This window comes from Lithobates pipiens, unplaced genomic scaffold (genome assembly GCF_037356315.1).
Source record: "Lithobates pipiens isolate NorthernLeopardFrog02 unplaced genomic scaffold, aLitPip1_a1.2 Scaffold_8, whole genome shotgun sequence".
Classification (NCBI taxonomy): Eukaryota; Metazoa; Chordata; class Amphibia; order Anura; family Ranidae; genus Lithobates; species Lithobates pipiens.
In genome coordinates, this window is record NW_027507903.1 from 505,350,740 (window position 1) to 505,375,605 (window position 24,866).

A 24,866-nucleotide genomic window follows, 5' to 3' on the forward strand; every position below is an offset into this window, starting at 1 on the left:
AGACTTTTTAAACTCTCTCTTTGGATACATCTGGAATGTATTTGGGTGTTTCTAACTTAATGTTTAATTGGGTTTAAGCTTGAGGTAGACAAGGGCTGATGGATTTTTTTTTTTTTTTTTTTTTTTTTTTTTTTTTTTTAAGTCTGTAGCAGAGCATGCTTTTGAAATCCCAGACAACATCCGACCTGGGCATCTGATTAAAGAGCTGTCTAAAGTAATTCGCTCTGTAGAGGTAAGAGAACAGAACAATTAATTTTATTTTTTATTGCTTAAAACCTGCATGTGTTACAACACTGTTGTATTTTACCAAACATGTTAAAGAGAAGGCGATTCTGAAATGTAATTTTCTGCTTTTATTTTTCACACAATTTACAATGCTCCTTCATCTGCATTTTATTTGATCTTGAAATGTCCACTATTTAGAAATGCAGCCCGAGAGTGGGGAGAGAACGAAAATTTTGTTTGGGTACAGCGTTGCACGACCGCACAATTGTCAGTTAAAGTGACGCAGTGCCATATCGCAAAAAATGGCCTGGTCAGGAAGGGGGTAAATTCTTGAGGCTGAAGTGGTTAACTATCTTTTGTATATTGATATTTGATTAATGCACTTGTGGTTTTTTTTGCATCACCTATTTTTGATCATTGTTCATACACAATTTTTAAGTTTGATCACTTTATTTTATCATTGCATAAGTTCACTATTTAACCACTTAAGCCCCGGACCATTTTCCAGCTAAAGGACTAAGCCCATTTTTGCGATTCGGCAGTGCGTTGTTTAACTGACAATTGCGCGGTCCTGCGACGTGGCTCCGAGACAAAATTGGCACCCCCCCCCCACACACAAATAGAGCTTTCTTTTGGTGGTATTTGATCACCCCTGCGGTTTTTATTTTCTGCTCTATAAACAAAAAAAACGTCAATTTTGAAAAAACACATTTTTTACATTTTGCTTTAATAAACATCCCCCAAAAATATATAAAAAAACATTTTTTTCCCTCCAGTTTAGGCCGATACGTGTTCTACTTATTTTTGGTAAAAAAAATTGCAATAAGCGTTTATTTGGTTTGTGCAAAAGTTATAGCGTCTACAAAGTAGGGGATAGTTTTATGGCATTTTAAATTTTTGTTTTATTTATTTATTTTTATTTTTTTACCAGTAATGGCGGCGATCAGCGGTTTTTTTTTTTATTTATTTTTTATTTTTATTGTGACTGCGACATTATGGCAGACGCATCGGACAATTTTGATACATTTTTAGGACCATTGGCATTAATACAGCAATCCGTGCAATAAAAAATGTCACTAGCAGTGAAGGAGTTAACCACTAGGGGGCAGTGTAGGGGTCAAGTGTGTGTGTGTGTGTGGTTTTGATACTGTAGGGGATGTGGCTTGGCATCTGACGTCACTGATAGTCTGTTCCCTGTTATAGGGAAAGACGATCAGTGGCGGGCTCAGTAGGAAGCACGAGGAGAGGTTTGGTTACGCTTACCTCTCCTCGTTCTTCAGCTCTGTGACGGCCATGGTCACGGAGCTCAGAACCGGGTCACGAGTACGCAGCCAGTGACTCGCTCGCAACCCACAGCTGGCCACTTAAAGAGCAACGTACAGGTATGTGCTTGTGCCATTCTGCCGGCGTACATCGGTGTGGGCGGTCCTTAAGCGGGTAAAGGAACAGTGCACCATTAGTCATATTTTTTATTTACAGCGTCCAATGCATGCCTTATGCATAGCAGTGTTGCATCACAAGTGTGGAAGTGATGAAACACATCTGGTTGCATGAGTGAGTGTGCCTGTGAATGTGCTGCTTGCCTGGGTCTATCAGATTTAATTGTGTAGCTCTTACCTGCACAATCCCTAGACTGAGACCCAGGATTTGCGGGATTTAGTTTTTCCATAGGAAGTGTTGGCTCTAACACAACAGCAGTCTCGTGTAGTTTTTGCTAGCAATAATCGCAAGTAAAACTTGGGTACATTAAGCCTGCCCATACTTGGTTCGAATCTTGGCCAGTTCATGCTGGAACCGGCAGAGATTTGAACAGTCTCTGGCCAGCTTAACCCTGATGGTCCTGAATACAATGCCTACCTGAATTTTGCTGTGCAGTAAGGATGCCCTTTTACACAATGACAATTAGTCAATGTTGGTAGAAGCCAAAAATATTGATATCCAAGTTCATAAATTAAATGCACAAAATGATTGCCTACCAGAAGTGCACATTCTTTCCCCTTTAAATGTCTCTCCGCCTGATAGTGGAACAAAAACCATTTCATATTGACTGTTCTGCTTCCTGCATTGGTTTTTGTCAGGGGAGCTGTAAATTCAATTATCCAGCACATAGAGCATCTCAGGACCGCAGTTCCCAACAGATTATGAAATTGCCACTTCAGCCCTACAGAGAGACAGATCTATAATGATTGTAAGACCCGCTGGTGTATTATAGACAAACACACTTCTGCTTTTCAGTACAAGTAATGCGTTTGCGCTGTTCTGTGATTTCTTTGATTGGACAGGCATCAGGAGTGCTGTGAAGATAGACAATCGATAATGTGTTGACTTTGTCTTTTAAATATTTTCTGATAATATTGACCCGTATATTAGAGAGAAAAAAACACACTTAAAGGGAAAGTACAATGTTTTCAGTGTTCAATGATACAATTATTATAATATTTTTTTTTTTTTTTTTTTTTTTGTGAGCACCGACGCGTAGTTATTACTGCAGTGTTTTACCTTGGTGTGTAGCTGCTTCTAGGCTGTGGACATTCAAGTATTAACCTATTATGAACAAAAGTAAATAAGCTTTGAAATTGTTCATCAGTAACCTGTGTAGCTGCAGGCACTGTGAAGCAATTCTTCCTCAAAATTCACAACTCTGGAATCTTTCAATTTAGCGCTCTCAGCATCTTTGCTCCCCTCCACTTTCTGCATTAGCTCTGCATTGTGGCTTCACCTTCCCACCAGTGATTCAACATCTTAGTTTCCTTTGCTCTCCCCCCCCCCCCCCCCCTCGCAGAAATGATTCAGTGGCTCCGCTCTTATCCTGCTTCCGCTCTAAACATAGCCTAGTCTAATGTGCAATTCTATCGAGCAGTGACTCCTTTATCCCCCCACCCCTCGGAGAACCTGCTTTATGTTTACATTGGAGGTTAGAAGGCCCCTGAGCCACTGTTGAGAGGGGGAGCAGGCTGACCTGCTAAGAGAGCAATTTGCAGCGCTCCACTGCTTCTGTTGTAAATGGAGGTACATTGCTCCATAGTGGCTACAATGGTCAGCGAAGATTTGTTTTAAAGCTCATTTACTAGTGGAGCATATCTAAATATTTGAATTTCCATTTGAACTTTAACCACTTAACCTGCGGAAGATTCAGCCCCCCCGCGCCCCTTCCTCGTGACCAGCCCATTGTTTGCAATACAGCACTGCGTTAGTTTAACTGACAATTGTATGGTTATGCGACACTATACCCAAATAAAATGTCCCTTTTTCCTCTGGTAATATTTGATCACCTCTACATTTTATTTTTTGTGCTAGAAACACTATAAAATATCCAATGAAAAAAAAATGAATTTCTTTGTAGATTTAGGTCAATGTGTATTCGGCTACATATGAAAAAAAATTCCCAATCTTATATTGATTTGCGCAAAAATTATAGCATCTACAAATTGAGATTTTTATTTTTTTTACCAGTAATGTCGTGGTCAGTGACCTTGTAGTGAGATAGTGAGACTGCGCTACTGCGGCGGACATTCTGACACTTTTTGGGGATCAGTGACACTAATACAGTGATCCGTGCTAAAATATATGCACTGTCGCTGTACTAATGACACTGGCTGGGAAGGGGTTAACATCAGGAATAATCAAAGGGTTAACTGTGTGCCTAGCCAGTGTTTTTACTTTACTGTGTGTGACGCTTTCACTAGGGGAAGAGATAGAGCTTATTCCCTGCTTTTCAGGGATACAAATTCCATCCCTTACCTCCTATCAGAATGTCGATCTGCCTATGTAAACAAGGCAATGTCTACCAGCACCCTCCTATTTGGCTTTCACGTGTAATAGCAGCGGAAGCGAGGCCGCCAGCAGCATTTATGTGTGCCCCCTACCTGGAAGAGTTGGATTGGATGGATGGATATAGATATAAGCTCACACGTGGTCTGGCGCACAGATGCTGCCCTGTAGCAGTACAAATGTTTTATAGGATGGACCTGAAGTGGTTAAAGAGTAAATATTAGCTTTAACAGCCATTGTCGACTTCAATGGGTTGGCCAACTCGTACACTTGCATTGCGAACTCGTAGTAAAGCATGCTGTTTTATTTGCATTGCCATATATATTGTGCTGATTTAAAATGTAAAACTGAATTAATCATGACATTTGAGTAACTTGTGGTTATGATTCACAGGAGGAGGGGAGCAAGCCAGTCAAATCTCAGGAAATCCACAGTCTGAGCCCACTCTCCCGATCCTTGCAAGAGAAATCCTCCCATCATTCCAGGCAGAAAGCACGGCGGCTGCGTGACCACTCAAAGCAAGCACCCTCTAACCTCGATATACTGGAGCATCACACCAGGGAGGTGCTGAAGAGGCTGGAGATGTCTTCATGGGAAGAGGTCAGTCTTTCTCCACAGTACATCCTACACATGCTTAAAGACTAGAAAACCGACAAGACAAATTGGGCTGGGAGTGGCCCTGGGTCATAATGTCGTCTAGATTATCACAGCATTGGTGTAGTGTACTGTGTCTAAACTAGGGCTGCAACTAACGATTATTTTTATAACGATTAGTTGGCCGATTTATTGTTTTGATCGGTTAAAACTCTTAAGAAGTGTGGTGTATAAGTTGGCCAATATGTAAAGTTTTTAAAAAAAGAAGGCAATTTATTCTTAAATATCTCTGTATGTAGTGGTAAAAAAATAAACCAACTATATGGTAAGTATACTGTATATACCACTATTATAGGAGATATACTATTAGTGGGTATATACCACTATTCGTGTATACTGTATATACTATTAGAGGATATATACTATTAAAGGGTGAATCTGGTAAATAACACTCGGAGATTAAATCTTCTCTAAATACCCAGCGGCTGAAAAAAGTACAGAGGTGAACGTATCCCATAGGAAACCATGTCAATGAACTGTATTGCGTTTCTGCAAAAAGCACCAAAAAACACACATAGATGTGAACCAGGCCTAAGACGTTCAGTAACATAATGGGGTTAAACTAAAATTGGCTCTTTATAGCACAAAAAGGGGGGAAAAAAGCAGATCATTACTGTAAAAGGGGTTTATTACTGTAGAACTGTGAAAGCAATATTTACAGTAGCGATTATTTGATCTTTTTGTACTATAAAGGGCTCATTTTATTTATATTTTTTAGTTTTTTAACCCCATTGTTACTGGCCGATTAATCGATTATGAAAATGGTAATTGCTTAATTTCATTATCGATTAATTGTTTCAGCCCTAGTCTAAACCACAGGTACCCACTACCTTTTTAGAGGGACCTTGGGTATAACTTGAATTGGTAAAGTCAAACAATGTGCTGAAGTAGAATGGATCAGTAGTAAAATACAATAGGGTTAGCATGACTCTGAAGGCAAAACTTTGTAGCCAAATGTATCCTTGTTTTAAAGGGGTTTTCTTTCCTTTACTGCTGTCAACAGGACTGAAAGTAATGGAAAATCCCAAATTTTGAGTTGTTACCAGAACAGGAATTAAGGGGAGATTTCCAATGGGCACACTTGTTTAGGAGGCACCTGTGTGAGAAGAGATATCCTTCACATTGCAGAAATGACCCCTTTACAGAGTCTTCACAAGCAGTAAATGGGCTTTAAAAGAAGCCCTCACGGAGACCTGTAACTGCAGCCATTGTGGTGTAATTCATTGTCAAATTCTTCAGCTGAAACCGATTGACTGAACTGAAACCCAGGCAGTAGGGGGAATCTACACTGTACAGAGTGATTAGGGGGTGCCCAGGCACACCTTACACATGTCTGAGGACCATCTAGTGTAGATTTGTGCTGACGTTCTGATAAGAGTAGGATAATTGACTGTAATCATTTGCCTTGTTAGGACTCAGGCAGTTACAAGTTGAACATGAAATTTAACAAGCCACTGCAGCCACTGCAACCATCTTCAACCGTCCCTGATCAGAAAATGAGAGATAATGACATGCGGCTGCTGCTTTCCAATGGAAGAATAATAAGGTAATGAAAGAGAAACTCGGCAATCTGATTGTGATTTCGGTGTACACTTTAGCACTCCAGTTGCACATCACCTGGTCCCAGGGTTTCCACTTTTTGTCATGTCACAACCAAAAACGTAAATGTATTTTATTGTGATTTTATGTGATTGACCAACAACACTGGCTCATAGTTTGTAATGTAGAAGGAAAATGATTAAATGGGTTTTCAATTTTTTTTTTACAAATATCTGAAAAGTGTGGCTTGCATTTTCTATTCAGCCCCCTTTACTCCGATTCCCATAACTATATTCTAGTGCAGTGTTTCTCAACTCCAGTCCCCATGGTGCCCCCACAGGTCATGTTTTCAGGACTATCCTGAGATGAAGCGGCTGTAGTAATTACCAAGGCAGTGAAACTGATCAAATCACCTCTGCAAAATAATTCTAAGCCTGAAAACATAACCTGTTGGGGCACCTTGAGGACTGGATTTGAGAAACGCTGATCTAGTGGAACCAGTTCAGATGTCACCTTATTAGTAAATTGAGTCCACCTGTGTGTAATTTAAGCTCAGTATAAATACAGCTGTTCGGTGAAGCCTTCAGAGGTTTGTTGGAGAACCTTAGTGTACAAACAGCAGCATAAAGGCCAAGGAACACACCAGACAGGTCAAGGATAAAGTTGTAGAGAAGTCTAAAGCAGGGTTAGGTTATGAAAAAAAGTATCTCAAGCTTTGAACATCTCACAGAGCACTGTTCAATCCATCATCCCAAAATGGAAAGAGTATTTCACTGCTGCAAACCGACCAAGACATGGCTGTCTACCTAAACTGACAGGCCGGGCAAGGAGAGCACTAATCAGAGAAGCAGCCAAGAGGCCCATGGGCCAACTCTGGAGGAGTTTCAGAGAGCCACCGCTTTAACGTCCTGCCAGCGCAGCACCCCAATGTAATAAGCACTCAGGGCTATTACACTGGGACTGCAGATAAGACATTTTTACAGGTGCTATTTTTAGTGCTAAAGCGCCTGAAAAACACCTCCAGTGTGAGAGGGGTCTAATTGGAAGCGGTGAGTGGGTTACCCGGTTAACCCTTGTGCACAGTGAGTGTGATGTAGATCTGCTCTGTAGTTGCAGTTTTGCTTTCCAGGTTTGTTCCTAGAAAGAGTGAGTGTGTATCAGTGCACCACAACACACTACCGGTTCCTGATTAATGAGTTTTCCATGTTCTTTCGACAGAGATGAAAGACAGCAGTTCACGGACCGCAGTCTGTACACTGCAGACAGCGATGATGAAGATGACCGGGCCCGATTGAGAAAAGCCACGGATATTAAAGCAGAAAAGCCTTGCTCCAGTTCGGAGGCCGAGGGCACAGAAGAATCTCAGAAACCACTTAATAGTAGGTCTTGCAAAGCAGTGTATACTTAAGGGCTGCTGCTCATGGTCATAGAATTTTCTACATACAGATCTGTTATTTTATATGGATAAAAATGCAGCAGTATTGTAAGCTATGGACCCATGCATGGTAGTCAGCATTTTGTCTGCAAAGTTTAACTGTGTAGATCAAAAGTAGAAATATCTGTGTTGGCAGTTCTTAGCGTAAGAGTAAATACCATATCTTGTATGCATGTTGCACTTGCATGCGTACAGCATTATATGGACCTTTATTGGCCGCCAGTGCTGCTCAGGGGACTGCAGTTATCAGCATGTGTAGCCAGTGGTAATACCCCCCCCCCCCCCCCCCCGAGTGAGGAGTCCTTTATGGCAGTGCTCATCAACGCTGTCCTCAGTGCCCACTAACAGGCCAAGTTTTATTCCTTGGGGAAACTAGAATACTGCAATCACTGAGCAGTAAATGTTATCACCTGTGAAGTATTTCCGTTATCTTGCAAACCTGGCCTGTTAGTGGGCCCTGAGGGTTTGATGATCACTGGTTTATGCGGCACTGGTACAACTACAGAATGGCCTTAGCCTTCAGTGATTCAAAATCGGCAGTGTTGGCTACACATTAAAGTGGGATACATACTATAAGAAAATTGGGCGAGCGATCGTCTAATTTTCCTTGTTTAACAGCAAATCGGAACCAGTGAGGCTTTTTTTTGTTTATCATGCAGTCTTTCTGTTCTGTTTTTTTTTATTTTTTTTTGTTTTTTATGAAAATTGTACGAAAACTGTACACATTAAACGGAAATGGTTATGTTCCCAGAAGAGAAACATTTTGGAGTTTGTCCCTTTGGGAATTTTCATACAAAAGGTCAATCGTCTGTCAAAGTTGTGTACACACTATTCAAAAATCGTATGAAAATTCTTTGGACGAAAATGTTCACCAGATTTTCTTATGGTTTGCACGAGCTTTAAAGGCCCATACACACGATCCGAAAATCGTATGAAAAATACCGCTTTCAAAGCGATCGTACGATAATCTGATTACTAGTACACAGCTCTCGATAGCCAATCTCGACAGTTCATTCGATGTTATCTGATTGGACAAGCACAAAAATTTTCCTCGTGCGATACCAGATCGTACAATTTTTGTTTTAGTCAATAGTTTTCATCTGAAAATACAATACATATGACATCGCCTCCAAATTATTTTTTTCTGTCATAAGAACTTTCATGACTTTAGTAACCTATTCAATTTCTACTTGCGACTAACAAGTAGAAAAAGTCGGTTGATCTGTCCAGTTTTCGATCAGGTGTATGGTTTTTTAAGACTTTTTGGACCTGAGCAGCGGAGATGGCCAATATTGTCTTTATTCTGCATGCATGTGTACAGTGTATGGCAACCTTTTCTACAGGATCTTGCTAGTTCCTTATAAGCCCATGGGTGCTAACTATTTTGTCCTCCCTACCATAAATGAACATTACTGATTTTAGTTCCTGATCTCACAGAAGATATAAAATTTGATATCCTTCAGTGCGTTTACAATTTTCCATCTCATCTTGTTTTAAAACGGCTGACATACTAGTTTTAAAAAGTGAACCACGTGATCAGTCTTGTCTGAACCCATTTTCTTTACTTTCTGGTAACGTCATGGAATTGATTTTATTTTTGTTTTCAATTTTTCAATTTTTTTTCAATTTATTTATTTTTTTGTCAAATTCTTTATTTTCTCCAGTGTTTTTCGAAAGTGTCAAATCGGAACTCAGGAATGGAACCTCAGAATATTCCGATATTTCTGATTCTGAAGGATCCGAAGCAAATTGCACTAACCAGGTACGCGGATAAAATAGTTGAATTTGTGTATTGTTGAAAAATGTGTATGTAATGGCTGTTTACAGCATCACTTTTAGCTAGTGGTGATTAGTTGTCAAGTCTTTAAGTGGTTGTGGATCTACCAATGCTAAAATTGCTTGTTCGCAGTTCCATGGCAGAACACCAAGCCTGAACTGTGTACATTCAAGTGACATTAGTTTGTGAGTTCTATATTGGTTTCTAAAAACAGCTGCTTTATCCTCCAGTTGCGTTGTCTTGCGTTCAATGTCTAAGTTGATTGAATCCAAGCCAACACTGAGAACTAAGTCTTGCATTCTGAAAGGGGCAGGAACTACCTGCTCAATGTTTAATTTTTTTTTTTTTTTTTTTTTTTTTTTTTTTTCACCCACACATTTTTGCAAGTCACTAGTTTTCTTCACTATTTAGAGTGACTTGGGAAGCCTTTTTATTTATCATTTTAATGAAAGAGACATTCCTAACACCCACTGTGTATCATGTGTGTACTATTTTTAACATACAGAAATCCCAATAGTAAACCGTGACTAATGACCACCAGCGAGGTATATTCCTGCTTTAGCTGTTTGAATTTGATTGTTAACGCAGACTGAGTTAGAGAGTACGCAGTGAAATCCTCAAACAGTGCTCATCGCACAAGTGAGGAGCTCTGTGAAGTCTAGCTGCAGTCAGGGAGGTGGCTTCAGTTGGTTCGTCAGTTTTACTTGTCATGTTATTGACGATGAAATTCTAAACAGTTGTGACCACAAAAACTCCCTTTAGTTTAAGCATTTGTCTGCCTAGATCTTCTGTTGGGGACACCAGCAGTGATTGAGAATTGAGCAGCAGAGCATCTGGCTGATCCACTTGCCACAAAGGAAACCCTACCCTCACTATTTCAGGGGTAGACTACCTTTGAGAGATGGATATTTACCTGAACAACATAAGAGATGACTGGGGTTCATGTATATGTATGTGTGTGTGTGTGTGTGTGTGTGTGTGTGTGTGTATGTATATATATATATATATATATATATATATATATATATATATATATATATATATATCTCTCTCATATATATATATATATATATAATTTGTAAAAAATTATCTAGGCCTAACTAACTCTTAAACTCCAAAATCTAAAAAAAGTCACTGTAAAAGTATAATATAGAGGTCTTGCGAGCTACCAATGAAGTGTGTCCAAAGAATGTTTTAAACGTAAGAGAACCAATCCACAGCCGCTAAGCATATTCACACCTAATCTGTGTATTGTATCACGTAGAGCTGCATTTGTTTATCACTCAGTTGAAAGAAATCTATATATGATTGCCCTTGGCAATGCACGAGTGAATGTTGGAGCAACTTGAATTCCCAAATAAAGAATGTAAATGGTGAAAACATATATAAATTAAATGTTGTCAAGCAAGTGCACAGTGAGAATTAAAAAGTAAACTTTTAAAATTCTTATTTGCATCAAGTCCACAGTGAAGAGAGAATTTATATAATATCCAGTGACTCTGATGATCCAAATTATAACCGTGACTTCACTTACTACCCGGTCCCCCCCAACAGTGTGACTGCGCTCACCTTCAGTTGTGCGACTGCACAATTGTTTGGTCCACAACAGCAGCTGAACCACCTCTGGACTCTAAGTAGCAGGATTTACAGACTCCCCCAGGTGTAATCCAGAGAAGGTATCCTCAATTTAAAATACGAAAGAGGCCGGATAGTGCATTATCGTTTAAATATAGAAATTTATTGTAGGTAATCGGGGTACTCACACTTGATGACATGACACAGGGTGATTTCTCCACCCGGAAGACATGTGATCGCCCTGTCGTCACGTTTAAGCGGAGGGTGGAGGAGACGGTCACGTGCTCTGTGCTAGCTACTGATTCACGCAAGCCTGCAAACCATTTGAAGAGGATTTTAACATTGTATGTTTTTCTTTAGCCTGGTGCGCTGCAAGCACTCAGTGTGAGTACCCTGATTACCTACAATAAATTTCGATATTTAAACGATAATGCACTATCTGGCCCCTTTTTTGTATTTTAAATTGAGAATACTATCTTTTGAATTACACCTGGAGGGAGCCTCTAAATACTTGGAGCCCAAAGTTGGTTCAGCTGCTGTTGTGGACCAACTTAATTGTGCGGTCACACAATTGGAGGTGAGCGCAGTCACACGGGGGGGGGGGGGGGGGGATGCTGTGTGTAAAGTCACGGTTAATATTTGGATCATCGGTCACTTATTTTTTTCACTGTGCACTTGCTGAAATTAAGAATTTTTGATTACTTGCTTTTTTTTATTTCTTTCACTGTGACAACAAGTATTTAATTCATATATTTTTTTTCACCATTTATATTCTTTGAGAATTTAAGTTGCTCCAACACTCACTCGTGCATTGCCCACGGCAATTATGTATATATATTTTTTCACCTGAATGAGTGATATATCACATAGCGCTGCATTTGTTTATTTTCACTGTAAAATTATAAACTTGGCCTACCTTTTTAAAAGCAGACAGTTGGTGTAATATCCGGGCTCTAAACAGACCCTTGACCTAACTTTTGAGGCAGAGAACGAACAGGAAGAGCTCTGCAGTCTTCCTATTCATTCACAAATTGAAGCATCGTAGACTTCTTCTTTGTAAATTACTCCTGCTGCAGCGGAATGCAGGTAACCACTCCTTCCTGTGGCAGCTGAATTCTGGCGGGAGGTAGAGAAGCCAGCTTTCAGCTGCTGTAGAAAGAAGATAGAGGGCATTGTTGCTGTAAAGCTGTAAATGCCGGCAAGGAAGGCATGTGATCTACCTGTCACTTGCCCACAATCGGGCATATTGCCGACCCCTGTTATAGAATATGCTTCTGGAAAACCTTTATTTGCCAAAAGTGAGATTTTTGGGTAAACCTGTTTAATTTAACAGTAAAGTAGTATGATAGACCATGATGGCACTTGTGGTTCTCCAGGCATCCTTTTTAGGATTTGTGTGCAGATGTCTAGCTGTTCATGCTGTTTTTAAAGGGTCAATCCTGGAAGCCTGTAGAAAGTCGCGTGTTTAGGGGAAATGCTTTTAATCAGCCTCCCACAGGGTGGGGAAGGGTCTTAGGCAATCAATACTCGAATCCTTTTTTGTTAATAATTTAAAGGTCATTAGATTTCATGATCTGTTTCCTCTGCATGCTTCTGTCCCATGTTAAGTGTTACAAGAAATGTTCCCAGGTCTTGTGGGAATGTTCAAAATCCACAGAGCTTCTGCCGAAGTTTGTTTGCCATCTAGTGGGTATTTTGTAAAACTACAGCAGGGGTCTCCAAATGTTGTAAACAAAGGGCCAGTTTACGTTCCTTCACACTTTAGAGGGGCCTGACTGGGAGTAGAAATCGCCCTGGCATCAGCGGGAATAAGCAAATGCATCTTTGGTATTGGGGGGAGGAATAGCACCGCATTGATGTCCGTGTGAGGTAGAGCTGCATGATGCTGGGTAAAACGAGTCATGATTTTTTTTTGCTTAGATTAAAGATCACGATTCTTACAGTGTAACATCTTTTACATTATACAGAAAAATTGGGCTAACTTTACAACTTTTTTTTTAGTTTTTTTCCAAAAAAATTGTGTTTGAAAGACCACTGCACAAATACAATGTGATATAAAATATTGCAACAACCACCATTTTATTCTCTAGGGTCTCTGCTAAAAAAATGTTTGGGGGTTTTAAATACTGATTTTAACTTGTAAGCAACAAGTGTCAAAAATGTTTAGTCTTTAAGTGGTTAAACTGACCATTTACAGACAGAAGGTCTTCTCTTTGCTCTAAAAAGAACTAAGAACGAACATTTTTTTTTTTCTCTCAGCACTGAAGAACGTTGGCAGCTTTTTTTTTTTTTTTTTTTTTTTTTTTTTTTTTTTTTTTTCTTTCTTCCTCTTAGCTCGGCTCTGCACTGTTTACATAGAATCCCGGAAATGGCGGATTAGCATTGTGATGGGAGTTGAATAGAGATTGCTTTTTTTTTTTTTTATCATGCAGCTCTAGTATTTGGAAAAGCACCCCCATTGCTATCAGTGGGAGCAATAGTGCCCCATCATTGGTATCGGTAGGAGGTATAGTGCCCATTCTTTGTATAAGTGGGAGAATTGGCCACTTGCCTAATGGGCACTTTTACCCCCTTCTGACCAGGCCAGCTTTCAGTGCTGTCACACTTTGACAATTGCATGGCCATGCAATAAACAAATAGAGCTTTCTTTTGGTGGTATTTAATCACCACTTTTTTTTCTTTGCTAAATAAAGACCGAAAATGAAGAGAAAAAACCTTTCATACTGTGTGAAATTTTGCAAGCAGGTAATTTTTCTCCTTCACTTATGTGCGCTGATGAAGCTGCACTGTAGGGACTGCACCAATAATCAGGACACTGATTATCAGTGTAGATGTCCCTTTTGGAGAAGCTGGTTGTCAGCTCTTCTCTGTTCCTCATGCTGTCTTCTATTTACATCTGTGATCAACTGTGATTGGGACACAGCTGATCAGGTGGTAAAGAGCCACTGATTTGATCCTTTCCCCGATCTGTGATCACCAGTGTCCCCTGGACACTGTGATCACAGGGCGCGCCACCCTCATGGTCACGGAAGTCAGTCATATGATAGCCTTCTAGAACTAGAATGTCATTCGGCTATAGCGAGGTGGGCAAGTGGCTAAAGCCCATCATTGGTATCAGTGAGACGAATAATGCCCAAGTATTGGTAGGTGGTATAGTGCGCCGTTGCTATCAGTAGGGTGAATGGTGAGTATCCTTTATCAGTGGGAGGTATAGTGCCCCATCATTGATATTGGTAGGGGGAATAATGCCAGCCCTATTTCAGTGGGAAGGTATCGTATCCCATCATTGGTATCTGTAGGAGGAATAGTAAGCCATCATTGTTATCAATAGGAGAAATAGTGCCCTGTTGTCAGTAGCAGGAATTGTCCCGTTCTTGGTGTCATTGGGAGGACTAGTGTTTTGTATCAGTGGAAGGAAAGATGCCCCTAGGGCTGGATAAAGGGTGGCAGTTTGGAGATCACTGAACTACAGTATTAAAGTGAACCTTTGCCTTGGCCATGTAGGGGAAAGAATATGATCACTTTAATGCCCCCTTCCTCCTTTTGCTGTCCTACTGCTCTGTTTGGCAGCCTGGTGCAAAAGAGAATTATCCTGTACTTCAGCTGTAGGGGAACATGTAACTCTTCCCTTACTCCCATGATGCACTGGGTGCCTGTGTGACCAGTTACTAGTCACCAGTTTGCTCATGTAGGGCTGGAAAGGTCTTTAGCCCTGTGTAATTTCTAACCAGATTGTTATACTTGCCTGCTCTGTGCAATGGTTTTTCACAGAGCAGCCTGGATCCTCCTCGTTTCTGGTCCCACGCTGGCACTCCTGACTTCTCCCTCTTGCTGGGTGCCCCCATAGTAAGCAGATGGCTCTGGGGGCACCCAAGCAGGTGCACTCCTGACCCACAACTCTGTATCTTTTCACACAGCCTCGGCTAGGCCTTCCCACCCCATATCCTTTTTTGCACACTGGCTGTAGCCAATCACGAGTGTGAGTCCCTGGTGAGGCAAGGCTCTCGTGGACACTTTGCTGGCTCAAAAGGAGGATCAGGTAAGCATTGGGGGAGCTGCTGCACCCACAAGGTTTAAAAAAAAAAAAAAAAAAATTGTGCCTTTTACAACCATTTTAAAAAATAAACAGGACATTGTTTAGCAGGGCATTGTCTGTTAAAGTATCTGCTGTAACCACAAGATTTTACATTTATTCTGAAACTTTTATGTATTCTGTTTTATGCAATTTAGATAAAGTGGTCCTTTTAATCTTGGAAAGAGCAAGTGCTGTACCAATTGGCAGGCCAAGTCAACACCTTAAGCTCATTATGTTCCTCAAACCATTCTTGAATTCATTAGATCAGGCCACCACCTTTCTTTGCTCCGTTGTCCAGTTCTGAAGCTTGTGTGCCCATTGATTTTGGCTGTGGGCATGGGTCAGCATAGCCATCTGGACCGGTCTGTGGCTACTCGGCACCCTATACAACAAACTGCTAATCTGTGTTCGGACTCCTTTCTACCGGATCCCAGCATTAACTTTTTCAGTAGTTTTGAACTACAGTAGCTCTTCTATTGGATCATAATACACTGTCCAGCCTTCACTCCCCATGTACATCAGGGATCTTGTCCTCCCATGAACCTGTTTGCCTTCCTTAGACCACCTTTAGTTAGTCCTGACCACTGCAGACAGAGAACAGAGAAGAGCTGCAGTTTTTGAGTTGCTCTGACCACGTAGTCTAGCCATTACAATTTGGCCTTTGTCAGTTGCTCAACCACTTTTTTCTGCTTTCAACCCACTAACTTCAGGGACAACATCAATATATCTCTAAGACAATGATCCTAACCTGCAGCAATTGTAATGTGTATATTGTGTCTGAGTGTTCATCACATCAGTCTGTTTCTTTTGGCTTCAGCAGAAAAGTCCCTCAGAGGATTCAGACAGCTCAGGTGATGAGCAGCCGGAGGAACACACAGCAAGTGTTAAAGAGGACACAACCTGCAACAATGAATTCTACTGGTCAGCTAGTGAAACTTCACAGAAAAGGTGTGTGTTTTGTTTGTGTGTGTTTGGGTTTTTTTTGTTTGTTTTTTTAATTCCAAAAAAGGTTTCACTGTACCCTGATCCTGCCTCTGGATCTACAACCCAATGGGAACCTGCAGGGCTGCCCTTCGGATGTCAGTGAGCTGATGTGACATTAGAGGCAGTTATTTACTGCTCAGATTTTCTCACTTGTTACATCTATACAGTGGGAATTATTCATACCTTTCTTACTGAGAAAAGTAGTAGAAGGCATGTGCCCCACTTTTATTTCACAAACTGCACAGTAAATACCAGAAGACATTTGCCTATCTATGTTCAGCTTAAGCTATTGCCAGACGTTCTGATATACCTCCCATAAGGGCAATTATTGTGCTCAACTTCTAAACGGGAGGAACAGTCTGCATGCATAATGAGACCATATGGCTTTCCCATGTGTATACTTACAAACTGAAACAAAACATAAATTCTAAAGTATTTTTTTTAAGCTTAATGCCCCGTTGGAGCGGTCTACATTTGCACGTCTTTAAAAGTCATGTATTCTTGCAAAATACCCTTTTTCTCACTGAAACTGCTGCTTCTTTCTCACTCTGCCTTGTGCTGGCAGAGCTGAGTAACAGCCACACCCCAACACAAGTGTATTACACAGACTGTGTGCACCGGGGCTAACTCTGGTGCTTATTGGACTGTTGTCATATGCAAACAGCATATGTCCGCTTCTGTAACAGTGAAGGTTGAATCGAGATTGCGATTTTATTTTTTTTATAGATGAATCATGCAGCTCTGGTTTAGGTAAAAGACATATGTCTGAGATATAGTAAGGGGGAGCCTGTAGATTTACATGTCCCCAGGTTTAAATTAAGCTTTTTCACTTGATCACCTAAACAGTATGCCTGTTGCTCTGCTCTGTTGTTCCTAATGCAGGTTCATTTTAATAAACATGTTGTTCTGTTGCAGTGACTATCTCAGCTCAACCAGCATGGAGGAGGATGCGATCGAGGGCATGCTGTCTATGGCATCTTTGCACTACCCTTCTCGGCCTCCTGCACAGGCAAAGAGCACAGGCTGCAAAATGGGGCGTATATATCCTCAGCTGCACATAAAGTTCTCTCAGGAGAGGGTGGAATCTCAAGAGCCAGAATTTCTGAAAAATGGTGAGCATGTGTCAAGCAAATTAATAGAAGTCTGTGTCCTTGGGGACCAAACCTGTCCTAGCTTTGGACAGGTTGCCACTTCTGGAGCGTAAAATACTGGAATTCAAGGGCACAACTAAAGCCATTGCAGCCCAAGTGACTACTGTGGTACCCCTAGGGAAACAGGGGGGCCCAGTCAATTTCTGACCAGGGACTGGATATTTGCTGGTTCAGGGATTGAGAAAGGCAGACTTTTTTCTTTGGTAAATAGCACAGGCTTGGCGCAGCAGTGTTTTACAAGAAGTAATTTGGGTCTCTGAACCTGTACCTGCAAATCCTGTAGTGATCCATTCACACTGCCTGATGACTGTGTTCTGTTTCTGTCACCACCAATCTGGAGGGTATAAAAAGGGCTCCTATATGGGGAGCATTTTAAGCAACTTTGGTTCAATGTGTGTCCTTGGTGTAGGCCCCTTCAAAATAGTTTTTTGGTGTCTAGACACAAATCTGTTGAGTTGATCAAAAAAAGGCAGTGTAATGATAATGTGACAATGGCATAACCCATAACAGTCAATCGGATTTCAATTAACTAATGAATGAGTCATCAAAGAGAAATTCTGATTCAATCCTGTGGGTCACTGAAATGAGGATTAAGTTACACTGCAGAGGTATTTACTAAAACTGGAGAGTGCAAAATCTGGTGCATAGAAATCAAGCCGCTTTATTGCCAAAGCTTGGTTGAGCAAGCTGAAGTCAGAAGCTGGCTAACTTGCACAGCGATACCAGATTCTGAGTGCACCAATTTTAGTAAAAATCTACCCCACTATACTTCTAGTGTATGAAGCTAAATTAGACTAGATCAGGGTCATGTTATCCCTTTTACAGCAGCCCTCAGACTGGGAGAGGATGAGCAGCAGTACTAATAGCTAGTCGAAAGTGCTGCAGTTCACATGTGCTGACAAAAAAACATGCCAACAGAAAAAAGACATTATCAGTTGTCTTTACTTTCCAGTCACTGGCTGGGGGCAAGACATTAAGCAGGCTTTATTGCTTAACCACAGAAATAAAGTAAGATCACAAGCTTGTATGTGCGGGCTAACAGGGCTGTATACATTCCAGGAACCGACTAGACACAAAAACCAATTCTGGGCAGGTTAAGCATATCCTATTTATGTATTCCCGCTATATATTTAGTCATTTGCCTGGAGTTTAGCGTTAAATTCCTTAGTGACCATGACAACCCTGAGAGGTTAGGTTGTAGGACACAATGAGGGGCACCAAAGTTCTAAAAAGCAGATGGTAGGATGAGGAGCACAGAAAAAAAAAGCTGAACAGTGTGACTTAGATTCCCAGATTTTGTCTGTAGCACAGTCTTTCTTGACACACTCATGCTCTATCTTTCTATCAATCTCCCCTTTAGTGACCTTTTTTTATTTTATTTTTTACAGGTCACAGTGGCAAAGATGACTCTAGTACAGGGTGGAGCAGTAATATGGACCTTTCATGTGGCTCAGATCCTCAGGTGAGAGACTCATCCCTTATGGAAGTTGAGCAGCAGACAAGAGGAGCTTTCAAAGTGCTTTGATGTGTGTGTGTGTGTATACACACACTTACTTTTGTTTGGTTATCTCATAACACTTTTGGTTAAATACAGCAATTGGATCTTTGTGAGGGAGGGTGACACAAAAAATTCTGGAGTTGCAAGATTCAGGTAGCATTCAACTATCTGTCTTTTTCTTGTCAGGAAAGCTGGGTTGTGAAAGCAGACGTCTGTCTGGCTTTAACTTTTTTATTAACCACTTCAGCCCTAGGAGGTTTACTCCCTTTATGACCAGGCCTTTTTTTGCGATACGGCACTGCATTATTTTAACTGACAATTACGTGGTTGTGCAATGCTGTACCCAAACAAAATTGATGATGTCCTTTCCACTGGAACCAGTGAGAAAAATACAATGATCAGTGTTTAAAAAAATAAATAATGCACTATTGCTGTACAAATGACCCCAGCAGGGACAGGGTTAATATCAGGGAAGATCAAAGGGTAAAATGTGTCCCAGGGGAGTGCCAGTGGGAAACCGAGATCCGTGTTCCTGCTTACCAAAAACGCAGGATCTGGTCTTCACTCGTAACAGAACGGCGATCTACCTTGTTTACGTAGGTAGACTGCTGTTCTGCCTCTGCTGGGAACGATTGGTGGGTCCCAGTGGACATCTGGTCCGCTAGATCCGCTGATTGTCTCCCGCTGTGCTCAATCGCAGAGAAAACCTGGAAGTAAAGATCATGAACAGGTACGCGATTTTGACTGTAGGAACCACGGCCCCTGAGTACATATACTTGGGGAGGTCGGCAACAGGTTGAAAGCTAAGTTCACATTTTAAAAAAAATAAATAAATGCACTCTTTGTTTTTTCCTAATGAGCCTGCAGAACATTGCATCCGTGATCAGTAGATTACGAGTGCAATGTTAGGCTCCTGCAGATTATTAAGATAGCTGTATGCCTATACCTCCGATGCAGGCAGTTACTTGAGAGCGGCAATATCAATAAAATTCTAGAGCGCTCACCAAAACCCTGATAGTTTATTGAGAACTACGAGCTAACAGCCGCCAATGGCTGACGGTACTTGTAGTCTATTCATTCATAGGATACTGTCCGCACTGTTTTCAATTGTAACAGGGGATGCAGGGAGAAGATCTTGGACCTTGGTAAAGCAGTTTTAGGTCAGTAGCTAAGCCCAAAATGGTGCGATAGGACTCTGATGAGGATCCTTTCCCGGATTCAATAAGACCACTGCTGTGGCTTTATACGTGGAGGCTGGAAGAAATCCCCGCTCCTTTGCAGTAAATCTGGTAAAATCATATCCTCGAATTTTTTTATAAAATTCTATCGGTAACCTGTGGCTACCCGGGACTTTGGAGTTTTGGCTATCACTAGCTGTAATTCCTCCAGAGTAATAGAAGCATTTTATTGCTTCATATCCAGTCCCATAAGCTGTGGGAGTTGCATGCTATTAAGAGAATCCGCTAGATCGTCCACAGAATAGGAAACCTTAGACATATACATCAATAAAGAGTGGAACCCTTGCATAATACTGGGAGTATCCATGGCAATCTGTGTTGGGGACATCTTGTGTATAAAGGGGAGCAGTTACTGAGATTTAGCTGTCTTAAATAACGTGTCTGGTCTTTTTCACCCTCTTCAAAAAATGTTTGAGAGGAAAAAAATCTTTTGGTCTCTGCCTGTTGATGTTGTACAGTACAATCGAACTGCTGTCTCTATCCACTTTTCGTTATTGACATTGGAATTATGTAAAACCTCCTGTTCTGCCTTGTCTACTGGCATCTAGTGCCCACTGGAGGTCTTAATAGATGATATCTTTAGAATGTATATCCCTCTAATATACACCTTTTTTAAGGCATCCTATACAATACTAGAGGTGGTTGAGTGTTTTCAATTAAGAAGCCTCAGATTTGTGATTGCATGCGATCCATGTAGGTAAAAAGATAGCCAAAAAGGGTTAATCTTACAATGAGTGGGTAGTTTGGATGAATGTAATGATGCAGTCAATTGAAGTGGCAAGTGGTCAAACAGGCCTTCAGCAAGGTAAGTATTTGGGTAAGGGAGAGACTTAAGTCTGTACCCAGCGCTAAGTCTATGCGTGAGAGTGGAGTGAGTTAAAGAATGGCATGAGAATCAGGCTTTAAGAGGGTATTTGCATTGCCAGAGGTCTATTAGCCAGACTTCAGATGTATATCTGATGAAAGCAGTGGGGACCCTGGGGCCCATGAGCAGAATATCTTATGTACATCCAAAGAGGTGTCTACCACATTGTTAAAAATCATCTAAGACTATTACTGGTGTTTGTGAATGATTGGCCATAAAATAACACAAATGTCATACTTGTCACCACTGTGCAGCTCATTTTGCACAGACTGGCCCTGATCATCCTCTTCTGGGGTCCCCCGGCAGCTCACGGCTCCTCCCCTCATAAGATAACCCCCAAGGAGAAGCGCTCTCCCAATGGGGTTACCTTGCGGTCATGCTCCTGTGTCCAGCATTTGCGTCCACAGACATGAATGCTGGACCTGGGTCCACCCCCCCGGTGCCTGGATCATTGGATTTGATTAACAGCAGCGGGAGCCAATGACTGCGCTGCTATCAAGCTGTCGCAGCGGCCAGTGACTGCCAGGTGTTTTTTCACCTTAATGCATAGGATGAAAAACACAAGGGTTTACAACCCCTTTAAGGCGAAATGGGAGCTAGACAGAAGACCTATATCTAGACTGGAGACTGTCACCTTTAACGCTATCACTCATAGCCTCTTAGCAGATGTTGTTGACCCCCATATTACTACTATTACAGAGGGTCAAACGTGCTTATAAGTTATCCCAGGCAATCTCCAAGATGGTTCCCTTCATCTGGTATCCCTTCAGTATGATTCCAAATCTTAGCACTACGCCAATATAGGATCTCCTATGATCGTCTTGGATCCGCAAGGAACCTCTCTCTCGTCACCCCACCAACACCTGCCGATCCAGGGTGTAATGCATCTGCTCTGTGCAGACAGCTGGAATGGTTCTCCTGGAGTTCAATTCAAAAATGACAAAAACTACTACATTGTAATGTTAATGTATTTTTATATTGTGAATGTGACTTTGCATAAGGCAGGATTCTGTTCCCAAATTGCAAAAAGTGTGCTCCCCAGTAGCCAGCCAAGTTCCAGCTCTCAACGTATTTCAACAATTGTCTTATCACAGGATTTTTGCAAAGCTGCAAAAAGTCACAGGCAGGAACACTCGGAAGAGACTGGTGGGAACACTCACAAGATTAAACGCTACTCTGAGAGCGAGAGTTGGGACTCTCCTAGGTACCAACCAGAGAAATATGACCAGGAGGGCAGCCTGAGCCCAGCGGACTCTCGCCTGAGTGACGGCAGCATGAGTCCAGACAGGATATATGGAGAGACCTCACCCTCTGTGCCCCTTCACCCTACCAAGAGACCTGCCTCAAACCCACCCCCGATCAGCAACCAGGCAACTAAAGGTACTAAAGTCCTATACATGTATTTTCTTACCTGTTTATCTTTGTAGAACCTTTCTTATTTTATTTCTGTTGTACTTGCCTTGGCCTGACAACATCATGGCACACTGGGCAGCTTTAGTAATCCTTACAAACAGGTTATGTGCCACCTACAGGTAAATGGACTCCTAGGCATAACTCCTCCCCTGTAGGTAGGGCTTGAGTTTTGTAGTAAGCCATAGATCACAATACAGAGATGTCCATGTATTCCCAAGTAATGGATTTTACAGGTGGGGCGGAAGTGTTAGTGCAGGCTGTGGGCTGCGTGAGACACACTCGCAGAGCCCTGCAGCCAGCAATCTCAGCAGGTAATGGACTGACCATAACACAGGCGGCAGAATGCAATTTCTAGTCGCCATAATGGCCTGGTGCCTGGGACTTGACGAGCCCCCACCGTAGGTTATAGTTTTTGTATTTAGAATAATCACTCCTATTTTTTTTTTCTTTGTTTTTAGGTAAACGGCCAAAGAAGGGCATGGCTACTGCTAAGCAACGGCTTGGAAAAATCTTGAAGCTCAATCGACATGGTCATGCGCGCTTCTTTGTTTGACACCTTTTAGCTTTTGACCATTCTACATCCTATAACAGTATTGAATAGAGCCCAGGCCTGGAGCCTTTTGCTCTTCCTCTACCAAGGGTGGACATGGAAGTACCACACCAAACACTGCCTGATGAACAAATTATTTTTTTTCCCTTTTTTTTAAATTTTTTTTTTTATATATATTTTTTTTTTCTCAAAGCTTTCACTGTGCCACACCCGCTCAGCAATAACCAGTGGATAATTATCGCACCAGATTTCTTAAGCGTAGGGTTAGTAGAAGTCCTACCTTTGAGATTGGGAAAACTATTTGCTTTTCCGATTGTTATCTGAGGTTATTAGTTTTGTTTTCCGAAGCTTGGGTTAGAGTGGTGAAAAGGGGGCACAAAGGTGCTTGGCATTCTTTAATAATTTATTGCAGACAGAGTTCCAAATGATTTTTTATCTTCTTTCTTTGTTTCGTGTTTTTAAGAAAATCATTTGGATTTTTTAATAATTTATTTCAGAGAATTTTTGGAGGGGTTTTATTAATTTTTAGGTTATAAGCAATGTGAAAAGTCTTTTTTTTTTTTTTTTTTTTTTTTTTTTGTGTGATGAAAGCGAGGGCCATAAATACGGGGCAATTTAATGCTTTTCTTTTTACTTGATATTCAGGTGTAGTCTTAAACAGGGAATTGATTTTTTTTTTTCCTTCTATTTTGGTGTAAATTAAGACATTAACATAATTTTTTTAAGTTTTTTTTTTTTTGTTTTTTTTGTTTTTTTATGTAAGCTATTGGAGGTGTCACAGCCGAGCAAAAGTTAACACTGTATTCTATTTATGTGTGGAGCTGATCTTTTTTTTGTCAAGATCCTTCTTTGCTCTTCCTGGGAGATATAAGGGCTAAGCTAATTTTGCTATGTATATATTGCTTTTAAATCCTCGTTCTCTGCATACAATTTAATTGTGTCCTAGCTTCTCCCTAGCATTCATAGAGAAGATACTTTGGTGCTAGAAAGGGAGGTGCGCTGGTCTTGGGTTTTCTGTTATGGAATGCAGTGTCAGTACATTCACGTATTTTTGCTTTCTACTTGGCCTATGTTGACCACTCATTTTTAAAAGCCTTAAGACGGACTTGCGAACATGCAGTGCAGTGAACATATCTAGTTAGTACCGTCAGGCTTCAATATTCCAGTGATGGTTTTTTTTTATCTTTACCTGTTGTCCCTGACATGAATTCATTTTTTTTTTTTTTTAAATATCTATTATTTTTTTAAGCTTTAACTCAATGATATAGACATTTTTAAACGAGCAGCCTTTCAATAAAACCACATGAATCTCAGGGCAATGAATTCGGAAGTTTGCAGACAGGTGCCAGGTACCTCATGAATCAGGTTGTGTCAACCTCATGCCCCTTTTTTTTTTTTTCTTTTTTTTTTTTTTTCCCCCCTCTCTTCTCTCAACCACCTTGGCATTAAATTTTTCCAGCATTGGCTCACAGAAAAAAAGGACTGCAACACTCTGAGCCGATTTTACTTATGTAAATCATTTTCCTTTTATTGTTTTTAAAGTATTGTATTTTTTAAAGGTTTTTGTTTTTACTGTTCTGTTTTTGTATATGTATGCATCCACTTAATCCAATTTCTGTGCCAGTTTTTTGCATTGCAAGTGAGCGCCAGTTTTGATTCTCTTGTATATAAAGTGAAATCTAGATTTTTGTATTTCATGTAATATAAAATTAAATATTTAACTCTTCATGTGACTTTATTTTCTGCTTGTAATATGGTTTATTTTTTCCATTTCTTGTGTGTTTTTTGGCAATGATCACAGTCCTTTGTTTATGTTTAGGGTAATTTGGGTTCTGCCAGTAATTTTTTTTTTTTTTTTTCTCTCCACTACAACCAGTTTAAAATCTAAATATTTCCTTTGCTCCTAAAATTTGTTACACTTAGAGCCGGTTCACACAGCGGGCGATGCGAGGCGACCCCACTCGCCTCGCCTCGCTCTCGCAAGTCGCCCCCGTTCTGTACAATGGAACCGTTCTGAGAGGAGCGACTCGAGTCGCTCCGACTCAGAAAAAAGGTTCCTGTACTAATTTTGGGCGACCTCGGGGCGACTTGCATTGACTTCTATACAGAAGTCATT

The 24,866-nt window shown here is 40.9% G+C and overlaps 1 protein-coding gene across 2 annotated transcripts in view; it reads left to right on the plus strand.

The window, feature by feature from the left end:
- Positions 1 to 24,476, plus strand: part of KDM7A (lysine demethylase 7A) — a 136,989-nt gene extending 112,513 nt beyond the window's left edge. Inside the window, exons 11-20 of one of the 2 annotated variants that reach the window (XM_077469291.1) lie at positions 143 to 232; positions 4,390 to 4,596; positions 6,063 to 6,196; positions 7,408 to 7,568; positions 9,289 to 9,386; positions 15,869 to 15,999; positions 16,951 to 17,147; positions 18,575 to 18,648; positions 21,882 to 22,167; positions 22,659 to 24,476. In XM_077469291.1, coding sequence (XP_077325417.1) covers positions 143 to 232; positions 4,390 to 4,596; positions 6,063 to 6,196; positions 7,408 to 7,568; positions 9,289 to 9,386; positions 15,869 to 15,999; positions 16,951 to 17,147; positions 18,575 to 18,648; positions 21,882 to 22,167; positions 22,659 to 22,753 — 1,473 coding nt within the window. In that variant the 3' untranslated portion in view covers positions 22,754 to 24,476. The remainder of the gene's footprint in view (positions 1 to 142; positions 233 to 4,389; positions 4,597 to 6,062; positions 6,197 to 7,407; positions 7,569 to 9,288; positions 9,387 to 15,868; positions 16,000 to 16,950; positions 17,148 to 18,574; positions 18,649 to 21,881; positions 22,168 to 22,658) is intronic. The other variant, XM_077469292.1, reaches the window with a different exon arrangement.
- Positions 24,477 to 24,866: the final 390 nt, after the last annotated feature.